This window comes from Macaca nemestrina, chromosome 19, assembly GCF_043159975.1.
Source record: "Macaca nemestrina isolate mMacNem1 chromosome 19, mMacNem.hap1, whole genome shotgun sequence".
NCBI lineage: Eukaryota > Metazoa > Chordata > Mammalia > Primates > Cercopithecidae > Macaca > Macaca nemestrina.
The window spans coordinates 65,476,613-65,491,954 of record NC_092143.1 but is presented as its reverse complement, the minus strand read 5'-3'; the positions used below and the strand labels follow the sequence as shown (position 1 = coordinate 65,491,954).

At 46.8% G+C, this 15,342-nt stretch overlaps 1 protein-coding gene across 6 annotated transcripts in view; it reads right to left on the bottom strand.

The window, feature by feature from the left end:
- Positions 1–15,342, bottom strand: part of LOC105465377 (potassium channel tetramerization domain containing 1) — a 202,524-nt gene that overhangs the window by 3,564 nt on the left and 183,618 nt on the right. For all 6 annotated transcript variants that reach the window (XM_011713810.3, XM_071085515.1, XM_071085516.1 and 3 more), the window contains one exon: positions 1,713–2,018. In XM_011713810.3, the coding sequence (XP_011712112.1) occupies positions 1,713–2,018 (306 nt within the window). The remainder of the gene's footprint in view (positions 1–1,712; positions 2,019–15,342) is intronic.

Here is a 15,342-nt window from a genome sequence, read left to right as displayed (position 1 = left end):
CGTGGGAAACTGTCAAGCATATGAATTGACGATCGTTATTCACTGGCCCCAGGGTGTGGCCGAGGCCTTCCTGTCCTGGCTCTGAATGGTTCTGCCCCTCTGTCTGCTCCAGTGGCAGCCAGGGCAGGCTGTTGTGTGGAAGGGGACCGGCTTTCTGGGCTTTAAAGAGGTTTAAACAGCTGAGACCGTCTCAGAAACGCTGTGCAGGGCCATGCGGGAGCGCCACACACCTCCAGGGGGCGCTCTCCACACAGGTGAGAACGCGAATGCCGTCCTCCGGAACCCTGCGACCCAGCGGCCGCCCCGCCGCCTGGGAGCATGTGCCTTCCGCTAGCATGCTTAGGGAACATTTTCTGCCGGAATTTTCTGCTCTTCTGTTCTCAGACATCTGTTCATACATTTAAAGAGTTATAAATAGTCATGGAACAATCCTTAAGAGGCAGCACGGAAGAGTGGGTGCTTCGAGTCTCTGTGCTTTGGGAAGGGTTCTGCTGACTAAATACTGAACAACTTCATGGGCCCATTCCAGTTAAAAAGAGGGAAAAAACTAGAACCCTCACTCCATTGACTTCAAACGGTTTTGTGTCACACGGAGCTGGAATCGAGACCCAGGCGCGCCTCTGCCTTCTCATCAGAAAGACAGAGAGGATTAACAGTGCTTACCTGTTAGGGTTGTAAGAAGACAACGCATGTCCAGGCCCTGGCCCAGGGTAGGGCAGAGAGTCGGTGCTCAGCACATGTTAGCCTCTGAGTTCTGAATTCCACCCCCACATCTCCTGCTCCCCTAGACTTCTCCATCTCAAGAAATGGCAGTTCCACTCACCCAGTTCCTCTGTCAAAAATCTTAGTCATCCCGGGCTTCTGTCTCACAACCCACAGCCATCGTCAGAAAACCTTATTAGCTCTACCCTCCAGACACTCAGAACTGGACACTTCTCAACTGCTTGTACCACAGCTTGCTGCCCGGTCTCCTTGCTTCTCCTGTTCTCTAGCTGCTGTCACAGTGTTCACTTTAAAATACGAGTTCTGTCAGTTCTCCCTTCTGCTCAAAACCCTCCAATGGATTTCCATTTGGCTCACATACACAAATGAACCAAAACCAAAAGGTGCCAAAATAAACAATCCTAGGGCACTTGCCACCCCTTAACAAGGCTCTCCATGATCTGTCCCTGATCTTCCCTCCTGTCTGGGCACTTTCTCTCCCTGATTCACTTTCTTCAAGCCAAACTGGCTTTCCAGATAGTCCTCAATATGCCCAGCATACTCTACCCCAGAAATCCACTTACCACCTCCTGGGCAATATATTTATGTTGACTGTTTGCCCCCCACTCCACTCCCATAATGCAGTTCCATGAATACAGAGCTGTCCGTCTTGTTCTCTGTTTGTCTCACTGAACCTGAACTGCTGGGCTCAAGTGATCCTCCTGCCTTAGCCTCTGGAGTGGCTGGGACTACACGCGTGTGCCACCGTGCCCAGCTGTTGTGTTCTACATCTGTCCCTTCTGTATCTCCAGTGCTCATCCCAGCACCTGGCATAATCACAAGACTTACGGAATGACTGCTGTAGAGGGTGCTAATTCACCTACCCAACAGAAGTGTCACTGAGTGAGAGTTTCTCAGCTCTTTGGAGGAAAGGCACTATGTGGGGGCAAGGTTAAGTGACAACGGTGAGAGTGACATTTGATGCCACACAGTGTGTAACAATGCTATACCTGGACTGAGTTGAGGTGACAATAGCCATTTAGTGGAAACCTGATGACGTGGGTCGAGTCGTGATTCCAGCCTGCATTGACAGAGTTACACATCACGTCGCCGATTTCTGGAAATACTTCTTCTATCAAGGATTTGTCACCGCTTAGTGTGATCCTTTCTCCGAGGTCTGGGGCCACACGCACGACGAGGCACTCACAGGGCCTTGAAAAGCGACCAGTTTCTCTGTCCTGTTTCCATCTTTCCATCTCCAACAACATGGGCTGAAGCTGAAAATATTTTGCCTCTTCATATAACAAAGTGTAGTCCTGGGGGGAAAAAAAAGTATTTCACAGTGTAAACTGCAAACATAAAGTACTGAACATGTCCACATCTAAGAGGTGATTTTTCCCACCTCTTGTTATGTCAATAATCAAATGTGCACATGCGTTTTTCATTTGCGACAGGTTCGTAGAGGCTCAATTTGCATTCATTCATTCAGTGAGGATAAAAGGAGCTAGGCAGATTAGGGCTGGTCAGGCCTTTTTACATGATTTAAATCCTGTAACCCTCATCATTGCCCAGTGAATTAGGAACCATTATTATTCCCATTTGCAGATGAGAAAAGTGAGATGTGAAAAGATTCACCCAAGACTTGTTTCTTTTAGTAGAAAAAAATGTCTCTGGGTATTTCAAGTTTGATTGTGTCAGTGAGAACCCAATTTCTGTCCTCTTGGATGGAACGCATACATTGACCAAGGGGAGGCACAACCTTGCCAACAGGTACCCTTCATCAGAAGCTCCGGGTCACCTTTGGTGGGACAGAGATATGAGGCTAGAGACAGGCGGGGATGGGCACCTGGAGGGCGGGCATGTGGCTTTTACTTGAACTTGGGTGTTGATCTGTGATGGTTCGGGGGAGGCTGGTGGAGATCTGGAAGGCTAGTGTACCGCCCTGTGCCACCTGTTGGAGCTGCCATCACAGAGTCAGAGACATAAACAACATTAGGCCTTGACTCCTGCAAGATGTGCAGTAAAGAAAACCTGTCCATTTCTGCACTTCTGAAAGCATGAACACCTGGTCTTTTGGCATGGTTTCCTTTCCTCCAGCCTCAAAATAATCTATTGAATTGAAACAGAAATCTAACAAAACAGGTATTAAAACACACACGTAAGCCACTGAATGGGAAGACAAAAGAGAATGAGGGGGAGGCAGCAACTCAGGAACAATGTTAACAAGCAGGTCAATGTTATGGCTAAACGTAGCTATGGCCACAATCATTTCTGGGTGTAAGATAAGTGGATACTTGTCTAGACACGTTGACTGAGAACATTTTAATCAGCTGACACAGGCATTTGTGCCTTCCGTCCATGGGCAAGACCTGGCAGGGGATGCCCGGTGCCTGCACGACAGCCAGTGTTGCAAACATGTGGTCCGAGTGCCTCAAAGAGGCCCCTGATGTCCAGGTGGGTTAGAGCATGAGAAGCAGAAGATGACCATGGGATAATTATTTTCATTTTGCACTTTGCTTCTTCTCTTACAAATCAAGCAATAGCAGTAGCAACAGTAGGGGCATTATTCAACACTTCCAGAGAAAACAGCATGGAGAGATGAGAGTACTTGGCGGCCTTGAGGTGGGTAATCCACTTTCCATATAAAGAAACTCGGACCCAGTAGAAGATGCTGATGACGACACTCATCTCAGTGGAATGGGCTGCTGCTTTATTCTGTCCTTTTCCTGGCAACCCCCTTACCACAGGAGTCTTGGTTCCTTACAGGAAAGGAGCCCATTGCTCTGAAAATCTTCCTTGCACATGTTTCTACCTGCTTAGCCTCCTGACCCAGAGGAGATACTGTTTTGCTTTAAGGAGTTGAAAACTAGGCTGAGGTGTGGCCACTCTTAAGACAGGGCAGATCCAGGGCCCCTAGCCCAGCCTGAGGGGTAGGAGTGGGGAAGCCACTGCAGGTTCCTCCTGGTTCTACCTGGGATCCCCACTCCAGGCCTTTGTCATCTTGGCATCACACCAACTCTAAGATACTGACCTAAATACTTAGTTACCAAGATGACAGCTCTCAAGATTTTAAAACGGCAATGAGAGTTACACAAGAAAGAGAAGTGAGAACTTATGCTATTGCTTTTTATTTTCTTGTGAGATTTAATTACAAAATTTAGCACAAGGAAGGATCTAGACTCCAGTGAAAATACCACTTATCGGCTGGGCGCGGTGGTTCACGCCTGTAATCCCAGCACTTTGGGAGGCCAAGGTGGGTGGATTACCTGAGGTCAGGAGTCTGAGACCAGCCTGGCCAACATGACGAAACCCCATCTCTACTAAAAATACAAAAATTAGCTGGGCGTGGTGGCGGACAAAGCCCTGATCTCCCAATGTGTCCGAAGTGAATGAAGTGAATGAAGCTAACAGGACTTGGGGTTAGAAGTCCTCCCCACGCTGACCCCGAGTCCTCACCATCTTTTCTTCTCTCTAGGTTCACAAGCCACTTGTTTAATAATCCACTCTGAGGTCTGGCCCTGGATGGGCAGTGAGGCTCGCAACATGATGTTGCTCCAATTCCTTGTTACCTACTCTTGGAAAAGTCGAGAAACACTGGCCCTTTTCCGATTTTGGCCCTGCTCAGTGACCACTCTGGGATCCTGCTAGGGTTTATTAAAGCGAGAGTTCAGAAGCGCTCCTATGAAGGTCGTGTTGCCCCTGGCTATAGTCTCACGGGCCTAGCCTTGAACTGCTTTAAGCCACCAAGTGTTCTTTTATTCTCTCTTGACCATCCTGGCTCCATTTTTTCCTTTACTATGTTGTTCTATCTGATCTCCAGAGTAGAGCCACTGCTGCGCCATGGGGAGCAGATGACAGAGAACAGCCGCTTCTCTCCGGGGGCCGCTCACCATGCTGCCTTGCCTCTAAGCACTGGCCGGCTGGAGAACTGAAATGGTCCTTCTTGCTGCGTTACCATTTTCTGCACACGGTGAAGTGCACGCTGGCCATTCATTTTCTTGGCAGGCTCCTTTGTGTCTGTCTTTCTATCCTGCCTAACACCCGCTCACAGTTTCAGCTCATCAGAAATGAACCTGCAAAGCAGAGTCAGTCCCGCTGGCTGCTGTCTTTAGAAACCTCCTTTCCTTCCTTAAACGGGATCATTTAACTTGACTCTCTAAGTACCATGGTTTTTAAAGTTTAGTGTGTTTTTGTTAGGTTCTCTGGCCTTGTGCTTATTTCCTTCAGGCCTCTGAATCTTCAGAAATCTTTCCTTAAGCCTTTGTTCTAATCTGGCAATGTCCTTTCTGGGGCTTTTATAAACTTGAGATGACTGGTCTCTTGTTTCCAAGGTTCTTGGTGAAAATAGGCAGGGGTTTATGTGGCAGCAGCAGGTTCAGCACCTGTGTTTCTGAAGGAAATGAATTCACAACATCCACTTTTCCTCCCTTCTGAGCAATGAGCTTTCAGCAAAGCAACTCAAGAGTGTGCTAGCTGCTGTCACTCTTCTGCCCTGGTCCCATATCCATTTTATCTTCTGTGATTAAGAAAGCACCATCTGGCCAGGCACAGTGCTCACACCTGTAATTCCAGCACTTTGGAAGGCAGAGGCAGGAGGATTACTTGAGGCCAGGAGTTCCAGACCAGCCTGGGCAACAAAGGGAGACCCCCATTTCTACAAAAAGTGAAAATATCAGCTGGGCGTGGTGGCCTGGGCCTGTGGTCCCAGCGAAGTTGAGGCTGCAGTGAGCTATGTTTGCATCACTGCACTCCAGCCTAGGAGATCAAGAAAGACCCATCAAAAAAAAAAAAAAAAAAAAAAAAAGCACCATCCGTATTTCTTGCTTAGCCCCATATACAGTTAAAGGGAAACCAGTTACTCACAGACCTATTATCATGTTTAAATCATTTCAAAATCTTAGAATATTGTTTTCTTTTTTTTGAGATGGCGTTTCGCTCTTGTCATCCAGGCTGGAGTACAGTGGCATGATCTCGGTTCTCTGCAACCTCTGCCTCCTGGGTTCAAGCGATTCTCCATCCTCAGCCTTTCGAGTAGGTGAGATTACAGGCGCCTGCCACTACGCCCGGCTAATTTTTTGTATTTTTAGTAGAGACAGGGTTTCGCCATGTTGGCCAGTCTGGTCTCAAACTTCTGACCTCAGGTGATCTGCCTGCCTTGGCCTCCCGAAATGCTGGGATTACAGGCATGAGCCACCATGCCTGGCCTGAATACATACTTTTAAATAATTTAAGATTTACAATAATTTTACAGATGAGCTTCCCTAAGATCCTGAGGACAGGTACATGGGACCAGAAAACAGACATGGGTGGTGGACTCCAAAATGCAAACAGGCCGGGTTTTGAAACTTCTTTCTTGATTAAATAATTGGAGTTCAGAAAACATCCTCCCTAGAGGGAGGAAAACGATATATTCAGTGTAACAGGTTCCTACTGCTGCTGTGAGAAACTACCCCAACTTTGGTGGCTTAAAACACAAATTTATTCCCTTACAGTTCTCCAGGTCAGAAGTCGGAAATGGATCTCACTGGGCCGAAGTATGGTGCCAGCAGGGATGCCTTCCTTCTGGAGGCTGTGGGGACAAATCCACTTCCTCATCTTTTCCAGCATCCAGAGGCTGCAAGAATTCCTTGGCCCATGGCCAGCACGCACATCACTTCCCTCATCCCATCTTCTCTAACCCCGGCCCTCCTGCCTCCCTCAAATAAGGACCCCTGTGATTATACAGAGCCTGCCTGGATTATCCAGGCTAATCCCCCCATCTCAAGACCCTTAACTTAATCACATCTGCAAAGTCCTCTTTGCCATGTCAAGCATCGTATTCACAGGTTCTGAGGACTGGGGCAAACTTCCCCTCACAGTCAATGGTTCCGCAAAACAGTTCAAAGGCTTATTTTCTGAATGTACCTGAGGTTTTACTCAGTAGCTGACAGGTCCTTAACACTCAAAAGGCAACTCAACTGTTCACCTATTTCATTTTAAAACCTGTGTAGGTGCCAGATGCCATGGAAGGCACCGTGAGCACAAAAAGGATTTTTCTCTGGGAAATGTCTCTAATACCTCCCAGGAGCTCTCGCTCTCCCCATCCCCAGGCTCGGGGCAGTGGGATCCTGCTCTTGGGACCCTCGGCAGTGGGTGGTTCCCTAGCAGGCAGGGCACCTATGTATCAGGGGTACCACCAACAAAGCAGGGATGCCAAGAAAATGAGAGGATTTTACCTTTTCCATTTCCAAAACAGCATCCAAGTAGTGGTCATCACAAGAAAAGACAGATCTCTGCAGCACTTACTTTCCTTTGGTTGTAAAGGTTTTATTTTTCTTGTCAGGGACGGGAGGTTGGGGGAGTGGCCACTGCAGTTTTTTCAGTGTTTGGGGTACTAAAGCTCTTCATTGCCCTGGCTTGTCATACTCCTTTGGGCTGGAATAATTTCTTTCTTTCTTTCTTTTTATGGAGTTTCTCTCTCGTTGCCCAGGCTGGAGTGCAATAGCATGATCTTGGCTCACTGCAACCTCTGCCTCCCAGGTTCAAGAGATTCTCCTGCCTCAGCCTCCAGAGTAGCTGGGATTACAGGCGCCCGCCACGAGGCCCGGCTAATTTTTGTATTTTTAGTAGAGACAGGGTTTTGTGATGTTGGCCAGGCTGGTCTTGAACTCCTGACTTCAGGCGATCTGCTCACCTCAGCCTCCCATAATGCTGGGATTACAGGTGTGAGCCACCATGCCTGGCCCATTCTTTCTTTTCTTCAAAGCCTGGAGGGACTGGCCCATGTGCCCCTTTTCTCCTGCCACTACTTGATACTTCTCACCAGGCAGTCCCCTCCCCATCCAGGGGCACTGACTCCCAGCTTCTCCTGACTACTCTTGTTTCCTGGGTCAAGGATACCCAGACTAGGATTAGTCTTGATGGCTACTGAAAGAAATGGAAGCAGCAGCAGTGTCCCGTCTATGCCCTGTCACTGTCTCCACTCCCCATCTTACAGACAGAAGCACACACAGGTGGTCGTGCCAGGGTGCTGATGGCGGGACGGAAGGCAGGCCCACCAGCATTCTGAAACAACACCCTGGCTTGGTAAGTCACGAGGACGCCACACCACAGGAGCTAGGCCTGATGTCTAGAGCGTGCTGAGGGTGGGGACCAGAGGCACCATCTCTGATGGCGGGGCTGGGGCTGGCTGCTCTCCCATCTTCCCAGTCCTGCCTCCGGGAAAATATCCTTGGGAGGAGAAAAGAGGGCATGGGCAGTACTAGACAGTGCCAGTCAACAGACCACAGATACAGCCTCGGCGGCGGCAGCTGAGGCCGTGGTCTGGGGCATGTCCTGAGTGGGCACTCCTGCAAGTACCGGTGAAGAAACTCCAGTGAGTGGGGGCCTACCCAGGTTGCCACTCTGCCTTCTCCGAGAAAGTTCTACCCACAGGAATGAGGACCTAGAAGCAATGTGTGTGTTGCCACATTGGCTAAAGGGCAGGCATCGGAGCCAAGCCGAGCCAATCAGATGGTGTCTCTGTAGGACCAAGGGAGGGAAAAGAGGCCCTGGGCTTGCTGAGACTGGCACATGTTAATGGCAGCTCCTGCAATTGAAGTCCTCAGGGCGGTCCTGGTGTTTCCACCCCTGAGAGAAAGCTTCCACTAATTCTGTGAGATAAACTAGTAAGCGCTTCCTGTCAATACTCCCTTTAACTTTTCCTTAAGCTGGCGACTGGTTCTCCAGCAGGAGTAATTTTGACACTAGAGGACATTTAGCAAGGTCTGGAGACACTCTTGGTTGTTGCAACCAGGAAGCGGGTGCTAGTGGAATTTGATGGGTAGGGAGGGATGCTGCTGAAAACCCTACATTGCACAGGACACCCCCATCACAAAGAATTGTTTGGCCCCAAATGTTACTCTGAGCTTGACAGAGATCCTTTTTATTGCAGCCTAAGGAGCATGCAACTCACCTTGATCCAATGATCAGTTCATTCCTAGCATCATTAATGGTGGCTCAACCACATGCCTTTGCTACTGTGATGTAACATGAAGCAAACAGCATCACTGTGATGTATTCTCCCCAACATGTCTAACTTAAACCCATCATGTCTTTAGAGATGACTTCCAGTTTACAGGAAACCAGGGGATAGATTCATGAGCTAAACTACACACGACAAGGCCCAGTCTCCAGCAAGCTGTAAAAGGCATTGTGGGGTCAAGCAGGGAAACTCGAATATAATTGCGGAATTAGAGGAAATAATTGGTTTTTTTTTTTGAAAATGGAAAGGTAAAGGTTATTGTCCAAAATAAGCACAGGAAAAGATCCAGAAGGCTACTCACTAATGTTTTACCATTGGCAAGCTGAGTGGTGGGAACATATGGTATAGTTTTTTTTTTTCTTTTGGTTTGTTTATATTTTTAAATTTTCTACAATGTACATGTACTTCTTCTATAATATTAAAACGTTATTAAACATAAAAAATAGAGGTTGGTTGTGGTGGTGGCTCACACCTGTAATCCCAGCACTTTGGGAGGCTGAGGCAGGAGGATTGCTTGAGCCCAGGAGTTTGAGATCAACCTATGGCAGCATAGTGAGACTCTGTCTCTACAAAAAATGAAAACTTAGCTGACGCATCTCCAAGACTATCCTAAGTCAAAAGAACAAAGCTGGAGGCATCACGCTACCTGACTTCAAACTATACTACAAGGCTACAGTAACCAAAACAGCATGGTACTGGTACCAAAACAGAGATATAGACCAATGGAACAGAACAGAGTCCTCAGAAATAATACCACACATCTACAGCCATCTGATCTTTGACAAACCTGAGAGAAACAAGAAATGGGGAAAGGATTCCCTATTTAATAAATGGTGCTGGGAAAATTGGCTAGCCATAAATAGAAAGCTGAAACTGGATCCTTTCCTTACTCCTTATACGAAAATTAATTCAAGATGGATTAGAGACTTAAATGTTAGACCTAATACCATAAAAACCCTAGAGGAAAACCTAGGTAGTACCATTCAGGACATAGGCATGGGCAAAGACTTCATGTCTAAAACACCAAAAGCAACGGCAGCAAAAGCCAAAATTGACAAATGGGATCTCATTAAACTAAAGAGCTTCTGCACAACAAAAGAAACTACCATCAGAGTGAACAGGCAACCTACAGAATGGGAGAAAATTTTTGCAATCTACTCATCTGACAAAGGGCTAATATCCAGAACCTACAAAGAACTCAAACAAATTTACAAGAAAAAAACAAACAAGCCCATCAAAAAGTGGGCAAAGGATATGAACAGACATTTCTCAAAAGAAGACATTCATACAGCCAACAGACACATGAAAAAATGCTCATCATCACTGGCCATCAGAGAAATGCAAATCAAAACCACAATGAGATACCATCTCACACCAGTTAGAATGGCGATCATTAAAAAGTCAGGAAACAACAGGTGCTGGAGAGGATGTGGAGAAATAGGAACACTTTTACACTGTTGGTGGGATTGTAAACTAGTTCAACCATTATGGAAAACAGTATGGCGATTCCTCAAGGATCTAGAACTAGATGTACCATATGACCCAGCCATCCCATAACTGGGTATATACCCAAAGGATTATAAATCATGCTGCTATAAAAACACATGCACACGTATGTTTATTGCGGCACTATTCACAATAGCAAAGACTTGGAATCAACCCAAATGTCCATCAGTGACAGACTGGATTAAGAAAATGTGGCACATATACACCATGGAATACTATGCAGCCATAAAAAAGGATGAGTTTGTGTCCTTTGTAGGGACATGGATGCAGCTGGAAACCATCATTCTTAGCAAACTATCACAAGAACAGAAAACCAAACACCGCATGTTCTCACTCATAGGTGGGAACTGAACAATGAGATCACTTGGACTCGGGAAGGGGAACATCACACACCGGGACCTATCATGGGGAGGGGCGAGGGGGGAGGGATTGCATTGGGAGTTATACCTGATGTAAATGACGAGTTGATGGGTGCTGACGAGTTGATGGGTGCAGCACACCAACATGGCACAAGTATACATATGTAACAAACCTGCACATTATGCACATGTACCCTAGAACTTAAAGTATAATAATAATAAAAAATAAATTAAAAAAAAAAAAAACTTAGCTGAGTGTGGTGGTGCAAGCCTGCAGCCCCAGCTACTGCGGGGGCACTGAGTCGGGAGGACTGCTTGAGCCTGGGAGGCTGAGACTGCAGTGAGCTATGATTGCACCACTACATTCCACCCTGGGTGACAGCACAAGACCCTGTCTCAAAAAATTTTTTTAAGGCTGGGCACAATGGCTCATGCCTGTTATCCTAGCACTTTGGGAGGCTGAGGTGGGTGGATCACCTGAGGTCAGAAGTTCAATATCAGCCTATCGATATGGTGAAAACCCATCTCCACTAAAAATACAAAAATTAGCTGGGCATGGTGGTGGGTGCCTGTAATCCCAGCTACTTGGGAGGCTGAGACAGAAGAATCACTTGAACCCAGGAGGTGGAGGTTGCAGTGAGCCGAGATCGTGCCATTGCACTCTAGCCTGGGTGACAGAGCGAGACTCTGTCTCAAAAAAAAAAAAAAAAAAATTTTTTTTAATTAATTTAAAAAATACCCAATAGACTTTTGAACATATCCAGGGCTAGGTAAGTTGGGAGCTGCCTGCCAGAAAATTTGTCTATGTCTAGGAATGGTGGACATTCATACAGATAGAACATGAAAGATGTGAGCAACATGGGGGACACTTACCAAAGACAACATTAAAGATACAAGGCTACAGAGAGAGAGAGAGAGAGAGAGAGAGAATTGTATGGTTCTCCATAAAAAATGGGGCCAAAGCTCTAGACTCTTGGTGTGCTGAGAGCTGCAACCACATGTGTGCATGTGTGAATATGCATGCGTACATGTGCATGTGCAGGGCATAAAGCAAAAATGAGCAAATCAGTAAAACTGGAGGGAGGGGAAAATTAAGGGAAGAGGGGCAGTCATGTCCATAATAAAACACTGCAGAAAAGCTCTGCAGTCACTTATGCAGAGACCAGATCTCAACAGCTTTCCATGGAAGCCAGGACACAAGCGGCTGCCACTGAAATGGTGTTCTAAAATATGAAATTATCTCAAAGATGAAATGGGTATCCAGCTTGGACAGCACATTTGCAGAATGAGATTTTAGGGGTGGAGGATCTTGTTTTCTCAGGATTGCATGCACTTGCTCACGCAGTATTAAACGGCTAGGGAGAGAAGCAGGTAATCAACAAACATTCTCCCCAGCAAACGTAGTGAAAGAGATTCTCTCCTCATGCAAAAAACCATGTCCCAGTTGGGCGCGGTGGCTCACACCTATAATCCCAGCACTTTGGGAGGCTGAGGCAGCCAGATCACTTGAGGTCAAGAGTTTGAGGCCAGCCTGGCCAACATGGTGAAACCCCGTTTGTATTAAAAATGTAAAAATCAGCCGAGCGTGGTGGCACACGCCTGTAGTTCCAGCTACTTGGGAGGCCGAGGAAAGAGAACTGCTTGAACCCGGGAGGCAGAGGTTGCAGTGAGCCAAGATTGCGCCACTGCACTCCAGCCTGGGCGACAGAGCAAGACCTCAAAGAAACCAAAAAACCCCAAAAACCATGTCCCTCCCAGGTAAAAGAGAAAACTCTGACGAGGAAGAAAGCACCAATAGTACTGTTCAGGACGCACAGACTCAAAGCTCCTCTGTGTACCTGTATTTGTGACTCCTGTAAACTGCACTGCTCCTGCTGATGCAGTTCCATCACCAGCCACCAGAGCGGAAGGACCCCTTCAGCTTCCGCTGCCCCTCCCAGGTTCCAGAACACCCGGTACTGTAATTTACAGCCTGTCACCCAGAGGTTCTGTGGGAAATGTTTTAAGGCCCTGGGATACGTGAGTTTCATTTGACATGCTTTTGTTTGTTTTTCCTCAAGCGTGGGTTACAGCTAAATCCTTAGCCAATTAAAGGGTGTGTTTGGTACTTAGGATTGATAAATAGCAGGTCTTTAAAGGCTCTGGAATCCTCAGGAAGCACGCAAAAGGTGCAGAGAAGCAGCTGTGCCAATCCTCGGCAGGTGGGCGGGTGAGTCCTTAAGGAAACCGGCCGCAGCTGAACTCCGTGTGGACGTTTTTCCCTCCCCAGCATCTAACCTGAATGCTCTTGGAGGAAAAATAACAACTGCTATGTAGGTTTATGTGCTGAGCGTTAAACCAAAGTACATGCCTAAAATACCTGGCTCAGTTTCTGGAACATACTGCAACTAAAAATGAATGGCTATTATCATTTCTAACTGTAATTCCCAATATATTCGTTTGTGATTCCCTGCAGCCTGCATCCTTTTTAATAATGGGAATTATAAATTAATATTATTCTGATAAGCAGCACACAATGATGATATTATATACCTGTTTTGTATTTTCTACTTAGTCCTATATAACTTTGAAAAGAAGTGCATTGCCTACTCATATTTAGATTGCAGTTTCCTGCATCTCTTTTAACCCTTTTTTGCTGTATTTCAATGAATTAATACTAAGCAATGATTATGTGCCCAACACACAATATCCTCTGGAAAAACATAAAAATGTCCCTGCCTGGAGAATCGCTTGAACCTGGGAGGCAGAGGATGCAGTGAGCCAAGATTGCAACACTGACCATCTCAAAAAAAAAAAAAAAAAAAAAAGAAAAAAGAAAAAAAAAAAGTCCTTGCCTGCAAGAACTTTATAAAATGCAGCAAGGAAGTGAAGATATATACACAAAATATCCAGAGTCCAAACATCAGAAAGTAGATCAGCAGGTTTCAGATGAACTGTGGGAGCCAGAGCCTAGTTTGAATGTGAACCTCACTCCACTCATCTATTTACCCATCCATGCGTTCATTCACTCATGCCACAAATATTTACATGCTTAATATGTGGCAGGTGCTGAGCGTGTGGGACAGATGCTGCTGGCTAGCTTCCCTAACAGCCATTTCAACCTCTCTCCCTTGCCTATTTCTCTTACTACAGAGGCTAAAAATAAGCAAAAAAAAAAAAAAAAAAAAAAAAAAATCCCTTTCTCAGCCACCAAGGGGAGGCTCCGTTCTGGCCAATGAGCCACAAAGGGAAAGTCTTCTGTGGGATTGTCTGACAAGGACAGAGTCTTGTGAGTTGAAAAGCTGTCTGCCCCTTTTTCCTGCCTTGACTGAGGATGTGACGCCTGGAATGGCGATGCCTGGTGCCGTGATGCAGTCACCATATGATCTTGAGGTGACAGGCATGAGGCCAGAATGTCAACACTGAGGATGGCAAAACGAAAAGACAGAAAGCCTCCTGGTCCTTGATAACATTGCTGGGCAGATACCTCTGCCAACAACCACAGGCCTCTGACTTCTCACGTGAGAAAAATGAATCTCCAATAGTGTAAGCCACTGTTCATTGGCTGTTCCCACTCTCGTGGCCGGAAGCATCCCTACCTCACAGCTGGCCAGATGGTGCTGCACAGTGAGTGATAGACGCACTGCGTGTGCATGGAGAATCGGGGGTACAGGTGAGCCTAAGCTATACTGGGCCCAGGTAGGTTTGCTGGGGGATGTGGTGAAAAAGATGAGTCCTGAATTCCAGTAAAGGCCAGGGGAATGGCTGTGTAGGCGCACAGAGGGGCATTTGTCAGGGGGCAAGAGGAGGGTGTGTCTGAGGGACAGAGAGAAGTCCTGTAGGGACATGTGGAGGGTGAGAGTGGGTGAGGTGGGCAGAGGCTAGAGCCTTCTGGGCCTTGTGGGCTGTGACAGGGATGTGGTGCTTTGCTCTGTGAGACAGAGGCATGAATGGAAGAAGCCGTGGCTGCTCATTTCTGCTTGACCCTCTGACTCTGGGAGGACGTGCAGCTCTCCAGGAAAATGCCTTGAAGACACAACAGAGCCGAGCATACGGCCCCCCCAGGTCTCCTGCCTGAGTCACTACATTCCTTAAGAGATACATGACCCTAGTCCTTGCCTTTTCTTCCATATGAGATAACGTCTGACAGGTTGGTGAGGACGCTTCTGTAATCTATAACACGCTGTACTCTTACACCCAAAGCTCGATGTATTCTGCTTGTGGCGTCTGAGCAAGCATCATGTGATTTTCCGAGTACTGAACCTCCACCGCCTGTATACAAGCTGTGGGCTGAAATCCTGTGTAGGACCTCAGTAAGACTTCTGAGTCGAACTAACTTTAATTCTTGAAAAGCTTGGTTTATCTTCTTCATTCCACAGTTTCAGGAACAAGAGAAAGTCCCTGCAGAGTTTCAAGCAGGAGCAACTCCTGATACAGTATCCTTTTTAAAAAGTGTCACATGGTCAGGGATGGGGTAGGAGATAGTGGCCGGGAGAGAGAGAGGTGGGTGTAACTGTCAAAGGACTAGAGGAAGGATCCTTGTGGTGATGGAACTGTTCCGAACCTTGACTGTATCACTGTCAATATCCTGGTTGTGATAGTATTTTGCAAGATGTTATTACTGGGGGGAGCTGGGTAACACAGCATCTCTATTATTTCTTACAACTGCATGCAAATCTATAATGATGTCAAAATTAAAAGTTGAATTTTTAAAAAGCATCTCAGTTTCCATGCAGAGAATGAGTCAAAAAGGGGTTAAGAGTGGGAGAGTGGACTCCAATTATGAAGCCATTC